The sequence below is a fragment of the Pelophylax lessonae genome (assembly GCF_965119305.1).
Source record: "Pelophylax lessonae genome assembly, chromosome: 4".
NCBI classification, from domain to species: domain Eukaryota; kingdom Metazoa; phylum Chordata; class Amphibia; order Anura; family Ranidae; genus Pelophylax; species Pelophylax lessonae.
Window position 1 is genome coordinate 478,064,559 of NC_138771.1, and position 14,066 is coordinate 478,078,624.

The 14,066-nt window shown below is 43.7% G+C and overlaps 1 protein-coding gene across 1 annotated transcript in view; it reads right to left on the minus strand.

Moving 5' to 3' along the window:
* Positions 1–14,066, minus strand: part of LOC309553263 (uncharacterized protein) — a 93,164-nt gene that overhangs the window by 34,527 nt on the left and 44,571 nt on the right. Inside the window, exon 3 of the mRNA XM_082254262.1 lies at positions 2,458–2,889. Coding sequence (XP_082110388.1) covers positions 2,458–2,889 — 432 coding nt within the window. The remainder of the gene's footprint in view (positions 1–2,457; positions 2,890–14,066) is intronic.

The window sequence follows — 14,066 nt, forward strand, 5'->3', positions numbered from 1 at the left end:
GGTTTTATAGTTTAGTCATTTATTCCATCATTAAAGGAGAACTTGAATTCTTCTGTGTGTTCTCAAAGCAGAATTTAGTTGGAAAATTAAGTTATGGGTAAAGTTCCACTTTAAAGCTCAGCTCCAGGCAAACAGAGATAGGCATAGCTGAGATATACTGTATTTGCTTTTCAAAAAATGTGTGATTCCCTTCATCCATTCTTGAGACCCAGACTCTTCTGCCAGCCAGCATACCCAGGTCAATGACCTCACTTTTCTCCCCTGCAGTTTACTGCTACAGGTTGGCCTCTGGTATGCCAACCCACCAATCCCCAGCTTTGATTCATGAAGATGTATCAGACCACACTGATGAGCTCATCGCTGTACTAAGTTTTCTCTTTGTTCCCATCAGGCAGCATCCATTGATAGTTCTGGCAATTGGCCATTCAATTTCAAGAATCAGGGTCTGTGCCAATGTAGTCCCCTGTACCCAGAAGAAATTCTATTTTTGGCTGTTGGGGCTCTAGCAGAGAATCAGTCCCTCTAGCCCCTAGAGGGTCAATATCCAGCATTTATTTTTGGTAAAGTCGCCTCCTGATAACATCCCATGATGTGACGAAGGTGTAGCAGCTGGATTTCCAACTGCATCACATCCATTCTTTGGAACGCTCCCTGGCTCCCACGAGGATTGGAATGGCGGTGGCTCATAAACCTTTTGGCAGATCATTCCTGGTGCCAGGTGAGGCACTATATTTGTGAGTGGCATTTTTTATATTTTTTGGGGGGAATTTTAAATAAACGGTTTTATGCTATCTATGCTATTTTCTGGCTTCCTTTAATTGATATATAGAGAAACCAGCCAAATAACGGTCCTAGGTGGACAAAATACCTATACAGATAGTCTATGATTCAGGCCCCATTCACACTAATGCGACGCAATTTTACAGCACGATTTTGCCGCGACTTTGCCGCGATTTTGACTCGATTTCAGGCCCCATTCACACTAATGCGACGCAATTTTACAGCGCGATTTTACAGCGCGATTTTGCCGCGATTTTGACTCGATTTTGAAAGCAATGGCAAGGCTATATGCCTCAAAACACATTAAAATCCTGGCAAAGTAGTGCAGGAACTACTTTGAAGTCGGTGCGACTTCAAAACGCACTGATATGAATGGGGCTCATTGAAAATAATGGAAAACGACTTGTCATGCAATTTTGCGGTCCAAAATCGCGGGATAAGTCGCACTAGTGTGAATGGGGCCTTAAAGCTGTATTGACTTTCCTAGGCAAATACACAAGGGGTTCAACAATTATTTTAATGTACTAATAGGTTTTGCATAGTTGTTGTTTAAGAGTTTTTTACAGATTAGGAGATTATACTGTCATAATAGGGTAAACTCAGCTTCCTCAAATTTTTATATTAATGCGCATGATATGCAGTCATGTTTGAACAGGAAGGGGCCATCCCCAAACTGTTCCCACAAAGTTGGGAGCATGAAATTGTCCAAAATGTCTTGGTATGCTGACGCCTTAGGAGTTCCCTGCACTGGAACTAAGCGGCCAAGCCCAACTACTGAACCACACCAGACTCCCCCCTTCACCAAATTATTTGGACCAGTGCACAAAGCAAGATCCATTAAGACATAAATGAGTGAGTTTGGGGTGGAGGAACTTGATTGGCCCACACCTCAACCCGATAGAACACTTTTCTATCGGGTTGAGACTGCGAGCCAGGCCTTTTTGTCCACATCAGTGCCAGACCTTACAAATGCGCTTCTGGAAGAATGGTCAAACATTCCCATAGACACACTCCTAAACCTTGTGGACAGCCTTCCTAGAAGAGTTGAAACTGTTATAGGTACAAAGGGTGAGCCAACTAAATATTGAACCCTACGGACTAAGACTGGGAAGCCATCACCATTCATGTGCGTGTAAAGGTAGGTATCCCAATACTTTTGGCAATATAGTGTATTTCCTGTCCTAGTGTAACAACATTCACTTATGGTACTATATAAGGACCTCAGAAACGAAATAAGAATACAGAACTCGGCCCCTCTCCGATCCTACATAACAAAGTGGTGTGTGGTTCTGTAGTCCTCAGAGATAACTGGGGACAATGTAATTGATAACAGTCAGCACAGGCAGAGTGCATAGGAAGTTATCAGCTTACGATATTTGTGCCAAAATCAACTTTTTTTTTTTTTTTAACTTATCGAACATTTAGGAAAAAAACACTTTCAGTTGCATATTTAACAAACCAAAAAGGACCAAATATTACTTTTTAGTTTTTGGGCTTAGCTATACCTTAAATAAATCTGTATGTCTATGAAGTGTATTACTATAGTCATAATAAAGGAAAAAGCACCAACCTGGAAACTGAATATGCTCCTCATATAATCAGGTACCTACTAGCTACTACAGACTGCAATTTTTTAATTTTTTTTTGGAAATATAAATTGAAGACAAAGATTTGTACCTGTGCTCAGAGGCTTTGCTTCAGTGGTAGTCTCATCAGTGGTGATAGTGTAGGGTGGGCTTGATGGTTCTGGTGATATTTCTGTAGTTATAACAGCTGGTGCTGGAGTAGATCCTGTGGGTGCGGGCTGTGGAGTTGTAGTTCTTTTGGCTGGAGGTACTGTGGTAGTTTCCATTGTTTCCTCACCTGCAGGTACTGTGGCAGTTTCTATAGATTCCTCACCTGTAGGTACTACTATGGTGGTTCTGGCAGGTGTAGGTGAGGGCGTGGAAATGATTTTGGTTATCGGTAGCAGAGTTGTAGCTTTTACAGATGTAACTGGTAGTGTGGTGGCCTTTGCTGTTGTAGGAGGCTGAGTAGTTTTCCTGACAGGTGGGCGGATCCTTTGGGGCGTTGTCCTCCTTGTGGTTGTCGGTGGAGTCGTTGGCGGAGCTAGATAGGTAAAACATGCTATTTTAACAAATGGAGCTATGCAGATTTTAAGTATATAGCTCTAAAGTTTACACGTTATAGAAGATATTGTAAGCCAATGAAATTACTGTAGACACATTATTATACTACCGCATACAATTTCCAAAACGGCCTTTCAATTGACATAAGTGGTTGGGAACATACATAAAGCAGAACTATAGGCAAAAATTGGGTATAGATGCTCTTTATTGCTTTATAAGTTTGTAGTTAACCACTTAAGCCTCGGAAGATTTTACCCCCTTCCTGACCAGGGGGTTTTTTGCGATTTTTTACTGCGTGACTTTAACGGACAATTGCGCGGTCGTGCAACGCTGTACCTAAACGAATTTGATGTCCTTTTTTCCCACAAACAGAGCTTTCTTTTGGTGGTATTTGATCACCTGTGCAATTTTTTGATCATGCGCTATAAACAAAAAAAAAGCGTAAATTTTGCAAAAATAACAATATTTTTCACATTTTTTTATATGAAATTCCCCAAAAAAAAAAAAAATGTAAAAATCAAAATTTTTTAACATTTTTGGCCAATTTGTTTTCTGCTACATATGTTTGGTAAAAAAGAATTGCAAAAAGTGTATTTTGATTGGTTTGCGCAAAAGTTATTGCATTTACTAACTAAGGGAAAGATTTCTGTCATTTTTGGTGTTTTTTTTTAACGCGTAATGGCGGCGATCTGCGATTTTTTTGCGGTACTGCGACATTGCAGTGGACAGATCGGACTCTTGACTGACATTTTTGACACTTTTGGGGTTACCAGTGACATTTCTGCAGTAATCAGTGCTATACATATGCACTGTTACTGCAAAATGACACTGGCAGGGAAGGGGTTAACTTTATTGGGAAAGGAGGGATTAAGTGTGTCCCTAGGGGCGTGCTTCTAACTGTGATTGGACATGGCTACTGGTGTAGGAACAGTGATCAATGGTCCTACATAGTAGAACCATATGATCACCATTCCTACACAGGGGAGAATGACAGGCGGCTTGTTTACATTAGCTGCCTGCCTTTCTCCCTCTGCACCGACGATCGCCGAGTGACCGGCGGACATCGGGTCCGCTGGTCACACGCATGGACTTGCTAGGGAACAAGCCGGGGCAGGAGCACGCCTCCGCGCCGCCCGCTATTGGCTCCCAAGCAAGTGACAGGCTAGTGACGTATACTATACGTCACTTTGCCTGGTCGGGGCTGACCGCCACCGTATATAGTCTTGCGGTGGTCGGCAACTGGTTAAAGCTGAAGTCTAGGCAGATATAAAAAAACCACACATTCATTTAGTTCTGTATTTATTATTAAACTTTTTTTTTTTTCAATACAAGCAGTGTAAGTACCTGAATTTGACTTGGTATTAGCTTTCTGCAGTCCCTGCATAACAGCAGAGCTTAGACATGGAGAAAGAGAAGCAGCACAAGGAGCCAATTAGCTGTTCTGCAGTGCAAGGAGTATGCTGATAGTAGTAGAAGAGAGCATCACTCTGCTACTTCTTCTGTCCAGTCACAGGCTGGGAAAGGGACAAGACCTGTAAGTGTACCTTAACGGCAGCAGAGGAAAATCAGGAGGAGAGAACAAACTGAGGCGTGGCCTCCATTATCTAGTCACTTGTCAGGTGATTTAAAAAAGGAGGCCACGCCTCTGAAACGCGTCATTATGGCGCGTCAACAGTCTTGCATTTGTTTTCTCCTCCTGTCTCCTCCTCGTGTTGGTTTTCTGTGACAGATCACGGTGCTGGCTAGACCAGGTGCATGCACACTAGGCTACAGAATGCACGCTGTGTTTGTGTCACGGGCGGCTGAGGACTTGCTTTCAGGATCCAGTCTTTGAACTTGCAGTCTTCCTCCCCTGTTGGGATCTTACAGCAGGTGACACAGGAGAGTAGCCAAGGATTACATTTATGTGCTGAATTTATCGTCTGGTAAATGTGAGCGCAATAGTTAGAGAGTTTTTATTGAATTTCAAGCTGAATTAGATTAGGGAGGATGTGGGCTCCCTCCTTTCTTGTTTTTGCTTAGATACATTCCTGCCACCCAGTGGAATCTTAGAGAGCTGCAGCACCCTATCGGCTTGTGATTTATTACTCTTAACCACTTAAAGAGGTTGTAAACTCGTTTGATTTTTTTTTTTTTTTTTTTAAACCCTGCAAAAGAAAGACATAATGAGCTAGTATGCATCGCATATTAGCTCATTATGCAATACTTACCTCAGAACGAGCCCCCGCCGTGCCGCTCACTCACCTCTATGACGGGCGACATGTCTAGTCGCCCGTCTTCCGGGATCGCGGCATCCGGCCATCTGATTGGCCGGAGCCGCGGTGACGTCACTCCCGCGCACGCGCGCGGGAGCCGACAGTCACAGCACGGGGCTCTGAAGGAACGGCACGATCGGCCGTTCCTTCAGAGCGCATGCGCCAGTGACGTCACTGGCGACATGTAAGGTAAATATCTCCTAAACGGTACATGTTTAGGAGATATTTACAGTACCTATAGGTAAGCCTTATCATAGGCTTGCCTATAGGTACAAGTTGTAGAGGAGGGTTTACTTCCTCTTTAAGCCCCAGAGGATTTGGCTGCTCAAAGACCAGGGCCTATTTTGCGATTCGGCACTGCAAGATTTTAACGGACAATTGTGCGGTCATGCGACGCTGTACCCGAATTAAATTGATGTCCTATTTTTCCTTCAAACAGAGATTTCTTTTGGTGGTATTTGATCACCTGTGCGATTTTTACTTTTTGCGCTATAAACAAAAAAAGAGCAACAGTTTTGAAAAAATAACAATATTTTTCACATTTTTTATATGAAATTTCCCCCCAAAAAAATCAAAATTTTTTAACATTTTAGGCCAATTTGTTTTCTGCTACATATTTTTGGTTAAAAAAATTGCAATAAGCGTATTTTGATTGGTTTGCGCAAAAGTTTTTACGTTTACTAACTAAGGGAAAGATTTATGTCATTTTTATTGTTTTTTTTTTAACTAGTAATGGCAGTGATCTGCGATTTTTTTGCAGGACTGCGACATTGCGGCGGACAGATCGGACCCTTGACTGACATTTTCGACACTTTTGGAGGTACCAGTGACATTACTGCAGTAATCAGTGCTATACATATGCACTGTTACTGTAAAAATTACACTGGCAGGGAAGGGGTTAACTTTATTAGACATCCAGGGGTTAAGTGTGTCCCTAAGGGCTTGCTTCTAACTGTAAAGGGGCGTGGCTATTGATGTAACCACAGAGACATACAATCCTACAAAGCAGGATCGTATGATCTCTGCAGTTACACCAGGGAGAATGACAGGCGGCTTTGTTTACATTAGCCGCCTGCCTTTCTCCCTCTCCAGCGGGAGATCGCGAGTGGCTGGTGGACATCAGAGCTGCCGGTCACTCGCGATGGGATGGCAGTGAACGAGCGGGGGCAGGAGCGCTCGCCCCCTATTGGCTCGTGGGCGAGTGACGTACCCATACGTCATTTTGCCCAGGGCGGCAAGTGGTTAAAGAACTACAATTACCAGCCAGCCAGGGAAACTCCTTTTTGATCAGCACAGCTGCTAGTTTCTTTCTGGTTTTCTTGGCCTGTAGGTGCAGTGAATATCTTCTAAAGGTGTACCATTTAGGAGATATTCATATTTGTAGAGGCTGGTGACATCATGGCATACTCCATTAAGAGCACTGTGCCGTGATCGTGGCTTTGGCAGGGATGCGTGGGAGTGACATCATCGTGCCTCGACCATTCAAACAGCCAAACCTGAAAGGAAAAAAGATGGTTAAAGATGGAAGCACCAACAGCAGTGACAGTGTGCCGCTGGAGGGCTTCATTTTAGGGTAAGTCTGGCGTGGTGTGCTAATATGCGATTTATACTAGCACATTATGACTTTCTTTTTGGAACTTTACTATCGCTTTAATACCTCAAGTAAGAATCTGGACTGCTTGCATGTGGTCTTTTCACTGTCTTTTTAATTAGGACAGGCTTTTTCTTTTTTTTAAATGAATTGAATTAAAACAGACCTTTCTCCCTGTTACTAAAAATCGCATCAGCAGGCAGCTCTACGTACTGATATGAAACCATCTTACATTCATCTTACATGTTTTGCTTTTATTTACTATTACTATTTTTCCATTTCCTTGTTAGGTGTGGTGCTGGTGATAAAACCTGGGTCACACAGATGCATCCTGGGAAGCTACATCACCAGTGTCTTTTCCCTCTGATGGTGTGCACTGGTACTGTCCCAGGAGGCAGACCCAGAGTTCCAGGAAGTAATGGAAGATGGATTAATCTGCCCTTAGTAAAAATGACCACTGTAAGAAGAACAGGGAAGATTTAAAAAATAAGGCATGCAATTAAAAAGAGGCCCGCAATTATCTATAAATATCTGTTTGTAGATTGATATAACAGTGGTGTACTGCAGGGGGGGTCTGTGGCCGCCCGACACTAATCTTTTTGTGTTGCAATGCGCTGCCGCATAGCACGGTGCAATGCAAAAGAAAAACACCAAGCAGTTGTGGCACCCCCAGTGAGTCCATACCTGCATCTTCAATTACAACGGGAGCCTAAAGTGTGAGCATGTAACCTCCCCTGCTCTACCCATCACTTTCCTCTTCTTCTCCGGACTTCCCCTCTAAGCTCTCTCTATACTTGACTAGTGTATATATGATAGTAAGTGAGTTTGGGGGGGATGAGCAATTCTGAGTGAATACTGGAGAGAGGGGAAAACATTTTATGTATTGTGAGGTCTATACAAGAAAAAAGGGTATCTGTTCCGGGGGGGATGGGTATGTTTGTACTGTGGGGGGGGGGGGGCAAAGGTTTCTGTATTGTGGGGTGTATACTGGAAAAGGAGGGTTTCTGTACTGAAGAGGGGGGGGGCTGCTGTACTGTGGGGTGTATACTGGAGAAGGTGGTGTCTGTATTGGAGGGGGCAAGGGTTTCTGTATTGTGAGGTATATACTGGAGTGAGCAGCCTGTACTAGAGAGGGGGCAGGGGTTTCTGTGCTGTGGGGTGTATACTAGTGTGGGGGTTGCTCTGGGGGAAGGGGTGTCTGTACTAGTAGGGGGGTAAGGGTGTCTACTAAGGTGCCTTTACTGAGGGGTAGGGTGTGGGAATGTTAGAAGGTCAGTCTGTACTGAGGGAGTCTGTGCTGGGGGGTATTTATATATTGGGGGGGTCTGTCTTTACTGAGGGGTCTATGATAGGGGTCAGCCTGTGCTGGGAGGAGGTCAGCCTGTTCTACAGGTGATCAGCTTGTGATGGATGGGGGGCATCTGTACTAAAAGAGTTTGTACTGAGGGGTCATAGGCATTGAGGGGTCTTTGCTGGGATGGTCAGTCTGTGCTGGGGGGGTCTGTACTGTACTAAGGGGTTTGTGTTGTGGGGGGTCTGTATTATGTGGGTAGTGTGGGTAGGCTGGGAGGGGGATTTAGGGATGTTAGGGGACATATGTACTGTGTGTGTGTGGAGGGTTGATTTGTTCTAGGAAGAGAATGTTAGGAGCGTATTACGCTACTGCACCTCATTCCAGAATCCTGATTTTGGCATACTCCTTGTCCATCTGTTAATACCTGATCAAGCGTCCTGTTGGTGTGCTCTGCTAGATTGGATCGGTTATTGACTCTTCTCTGAACTCTCCCAGCCTTTTGACTTTGGATATTGACCTTAACTATTCTAAACCGTGCCTGTCTGCCAACCGCAGTACATGCTTGCTTTCCTCAGTTTGCGCATGGCCCAGTGTGGTAGCCAGACACTATTGTATTGTGTATAAGTTCTGGGGCAACTGGGTACCGGTAGGAAAGGGGGCCGCTGTGAGTGAAAAGCACAGAAGCCAGCTATAGTGTCTGGCCACCTGCATTAGGGGTAAGTGTGACAGAGAGGTTAATTTTGGTTGTACTCAGTAAAGTGACCTGTGTGAGAATTTATCAAATTGGGGATACAAAGGCTGAGTATAGTAACCAATCAACTCATACCTTTTATTTTCTTGCCGACCACCTACTGAACCTTTACTGTAGCAGGTCGGCTCTATTGTGCGAAACGACGTACCTGTTTGTCATTTCGTGCAATAAACACTGGGGGGCGTGCACCTACCACCAGAGGCACGATCGTGCGCTGATTGGACACAGGGGATGCCAATCAGTGGGTCCGGTGGAGCCAAAGTCAGCCGACCACGCGCGATCGTTCCCTAGAGAGGTAGAACGATGATCTGCCTATGTAAACAAGGCAGATCGCCGTTCTGACAGGGGAGAAGATGGAGATTTTGTGTTCCTGCTAAGCAGGAACACCGATCTCTGTCTTCATCCAGTCAAAGCAGCCCCCACACAGTTGGCAGGCACGGGCTAGGCACACAGTTAATCCTTTGATAGCCCCTGATGTTAACCTCTTCCCTGCCAGTGTCATTAGTACAGTAACAGTGCATATTTTTTAGCACTGATCACTGTAATAATGTCACTGGTTCTCAAAAAAGTGTCAGCTAGGTGCCTGTTTTGTCCGCAGCAATGTTGCAGTTCCACTAAAAATCGCTGATCACTGCCATTACTAGTAAAAAAATAAAATAAAGAAAAATGCCATGCAAATATCACATAGTAACTTTTTCACAAACCAATCAATATACATTTATTGGCAGAAGCAGCAGAATACATATAGCAGAATAAGGAAGTAGTATACGTGATCCCCCGCTGAGCAGGAAGATGACAGCTGTTCCATAGTTGCCAACATGTAAAAAAAATTTCCAGGGACACTTTGCAGCACAGCTATCAATTGCCACACCCGCTTCCCTGAAGCTCCGCCCACTCTGCCTAATTAATCTCACCTATTTATCAGATTATAGAGTCTACTCAGAGAATTACAGGAAATTAAAAAGGGAATTTCAAATTTAAGGCCACAGTAGCAGAGTTGGAATAAGTCTCCCATTCAGCTGTACTACTTCTGCGTAACATTTATGGGCAGCCCGATTAACAGGTGCTTCCAGGGACAATATAAATTACCTGGGACAGGCTCCTATTTGCAGGGACTGTCCCAGGAAAAAAGGGACAGTAGGCAAGTATGCTGTTCTCCATGCAGTGTGTGGAGACACAGCTGTCAGTTCCCTATGCATCTCTATGGGGAAATCGGATGGGAATGGACCGTCTGTCCGTTCTCATCCGATTCCATCCGATCTGCTGGACGGATGTAAAATAGGGTTTCCATCCGTCCAGATTTGATGGATCGGATGTCAGCGAACATGTCTCCGCTGCCATCCGATACCCCATAGAGATGCATGGGGGGACAGTTCAGATCCGCCAAAAAAACTGACAGGCGGATCTGACCGGTCCGCCTGGGTGAAAGGGGCCTAATGCATTCTATGTATTAAGGTGTAAAACCTTCTGTGCTTTTTTTGGGGACCAGTGACACTGATACAGTGATCAGTGCTAAAAATATGCACTGTCACCATACTAATGACACTGGCAGGGAAGAGGAGATCAAAGGGTTAAATGTGTACCTAGGGAGTGTTTACTAACTGTGGGGGAGGTGCTTGTCCCTCTTTTCTCCTAATTTGTTCCTAATTTTGGTTGATTTATATAGTTTTATATAAAATTCTCTATTTATCTTTGAAAAAGTGTTTCCCATTCCCAGTGCTAAACCTTTCATCCAGTTTCTAAATTGCTGCATTTGTAAATTTCAAAAGGCAGTATAAAGGAATGGTAGTGGTAAAAAAAAAGCCAGCCATAAAGATCAGCCACTCAAATCAAGCTGGTAAGGTAAGCTGATTGTCTATGACCCGGGCAAATGCTCAGGAGTTTGGTACTATTTTCAAAGAAACTACTTTGTTCTTGATTTAAAATGACCCCTGACTCCCCTTGACCTCACAAAAATAGAAAGGATTGAGCATAATTTAGGGTTTTCAATTAATGGAAAACATATTCATTTTATTTTGCACAAGATAAAAACAATTGTGACATCACATAACAACAAACAAATAAAGGATAAGAAAGTACACGGATCCGAGTGTGTAAAGATTGACTGAAATTGATAACAGAGTACCACACCGACGGATCTCAATGTGCATGCAGTCTAACGGTCCCTGGGAAAGCCAACGCGTTTCGCAATTAAAGCTTCATCAGGGCATTACAAAGACCAGATAGATGCTGCACTGAAGAGATATGAAAAAATATATCTATATTTTTATATATATATATATATATATATATATATATATATATTTTTTTTTTTTTTTTTTCATATCTCTAAGGATAATAGCAGTGTACACTTAGATGCCTCATTATCTTTATTCACATATCATGTCCATGGAATGGTGAGAGATCGATCCAGGAAGTGGCATTTTTTGAGGATTTAATGCTGGTTTAATGCTTCAGTGAGATCAATCCAGGAAGTGGCATTTTTTGAGGATTCAATGCTGGTTTAATGCTTCAGTGAGGTGAGAGGCCATCTGGTGGCTAAACGGTGGTGGTGTCACTTTCACTTTTATATGGAAACATCTGTCAAGCACTTTATTGAATTTTAAACCACGGTTATATTTATATTTTCAGTGGACTTTTATGCACTTTACTTTGAATGCACTTTATTGAGATTGTTCTGCCCATATTGGTCAGTGCTGTTGCAGATTATACTGCAATGTTGTTGATGTTGCTGCCATCTAGTGGTCAGAGTTTGTTATTATAGTTATTAATTTGCCAGAACATAGAGGAAGAGCTTGTAACCTTTAACCTGGAAGTGTATTTGCTAAAGCTTGACAGGAAAAGGTATTCCCCTCAGAGGGAAGGGCTGTAACCTTTAACCTGGAACTGTATTTCCTCCATTTCATAACTATTCCTGACAGCATTCAGAAGAGCTCTTATCTATTCCAGGACTAATGAGGGAATTGTCTGTAAGTACATCCACTGATGGAGTGAGGCTGCTGTATAATGTTTAATGTACTGACACATATGTTTTGTTTATGCTTATGTTGTAGTTTTACAAAGTTATTCAGAAAAAAGAATACATACAGATCCGATGTCTCACGTTTCTTGACTTCTGAATTATTGTTAAGCTGTCTGACTAGTGTTATACAACAGTTCAATAACAGGAAGCAGAACAGTAAAAAGACAACCACGTCCGGTCTGGAATAAACAGACGCCATTACTGCAGCATGAGTCTAAGATCAGGAACAAAGTACAAGGCTGATGTCACGCCACCGCCGACACAGCAAGGCAGGGAGAACATTCCCGGCGCCCAGCAAGACGATGCACAATCGCATGCATCCAGATCTTCACGGGCTAGCAAGATGTCCTCAGCAAGTTCCTCAGCGGATAGAGCTCGTGCCAAGGCAGAAGCTGCCCGTGTCCAGCTACAGTACGCAGAAAAAGAAGCCAAGATGATGCAGGAGTTATCAGCAAAGAAAGCTGTCATAGCACAAGAAGAAGCAGAATTGCTCATCCTGCAGCGACAGACTGCAGCTGCAGTTGCTCAAGCAGAGGCCGATGCCTACATGGGAACAAGTCGATCAGAAAGTGAAAAATCATATAAAGGTGCAGAAGTTCCAGAAAAACCTCTATTCTCTGCAGATCGTACAAGTGAGTACATCCAGAACCTTACTGATGCACACACAAAGGAACAGTCTCTTAAACCTGAAGCAAAGGAAGTCAGGCCGAGATCAACAGACCCCCTGAGCAGGCCCAATCAACCACATGAGGTCAGCGGCTGCCAGCAAATCAAGAATGAAGCACCAGAAACCCCTAAGAACAAAAAACAAGTGTTCCCATCGCCTCAACCTATAGATTACATGCGCGAACAACAATGCGCAGTGGACGTCACCAAATATCTCATCCGCAAAGAAATGGTTAGCTCAGGCTTTCTCCAATTCGATGACTGTCCTGAAAACTATTGGGCATGGAAATCTTCCTTTTTGAATGCCACTGAAGGCCTGAACTTATCACCAGCAGAAATGCTTAATTTAATGATAAAATGGCTTGGTACCGAGTCAGTAGAGCATGCGAAGAGGATGAGAAGAGCAAACCTGTTCAATCCTGAAGCAGGACTCAACATGACCTGGAAAAGGCTAGAAGAAACGTATGGATCCCCAGAGGTAATAGAAGGAGCACTGTTGAGAAAACTTGAAGTCTTTCCCAAGGTGGGCTACAGAGACAACGTGCGGCTACAAGAACTAAGTGATCTTCTACTAGAGATAGAATATGCCAAAGAGGATGGCTACTTACCAGGACTTTCATATCTAGATACAGCTAGAGGCACTAATCCCATAGTAGAGAAACTGCCCTCAAATCTGCAAGACAAGTGGATGTCTGTGGGAGGTAAATTCAAAGAAGATTATGGAGTTGCCTTTCCCCCTTTCTCTGTGTTTTCTAGGTTTGTCCGACAGCAAGCGAAAATCCGAAGTGATCCCAGTTTCGCCTTCACCACCAGCGGCAATCAACCACACAGACCTGAGAGACCTCACAGACCTCACGGTAGGACCTCTGTATCCACACACAAAACAGCTGTACCTTCAGAAGTCACAGACTACCAAAGCACCCACAAGGTACACACCATAGAAAACCCTGATAGACATTGCCCAATACACAAAAAACCACATCCACTAAAGAAATGCAAAGGCTTTAGAAGCAAACCCATTGCAGAGCGGATGTCCTTCCTTAAACAAAACGGCATCTGTTTCAAGTGCTGTGGATCTACTTATCACATTGCCAAAGACTGCAAAATACCAGTAGAATGTACAGAATGTGGCAGTGAGAGACATATTGCAGCTTTACGCCCTGGCCCTGCTCCTGCTCCACTAGAGACTGTAGAACCCAGGAAAGATCAGGGCAGAGAGCAACAAGAGACCCCACTCTCCTCAGTAATGTCTAACTGCACTGAAGTATGTGGACAAGGCAAGAGTGCACGATCATGCTCAAAAATCTGTTTAGTGACCGTGTATCCCACTGGCAAGAGAGAAAGAGCAGTGAAGATGTATGCAGTGCTAGATGAACAGAGCAACAGATCCCTTGCAAAGTCAGATTTCTTTGATATCTTTAACCTCAAGGCAAGTGCAGTTCCATACACTCTAAGGACATGTGCGGGGACAATTGAAACCACAGGGAGAAGAGCTACTGACTTTACCATTGAATCCTTCAATAAGAAAGTGCAGTTCCCGCTTCCTACCCTAATAGAGTGTGGCATGATACCTGACGA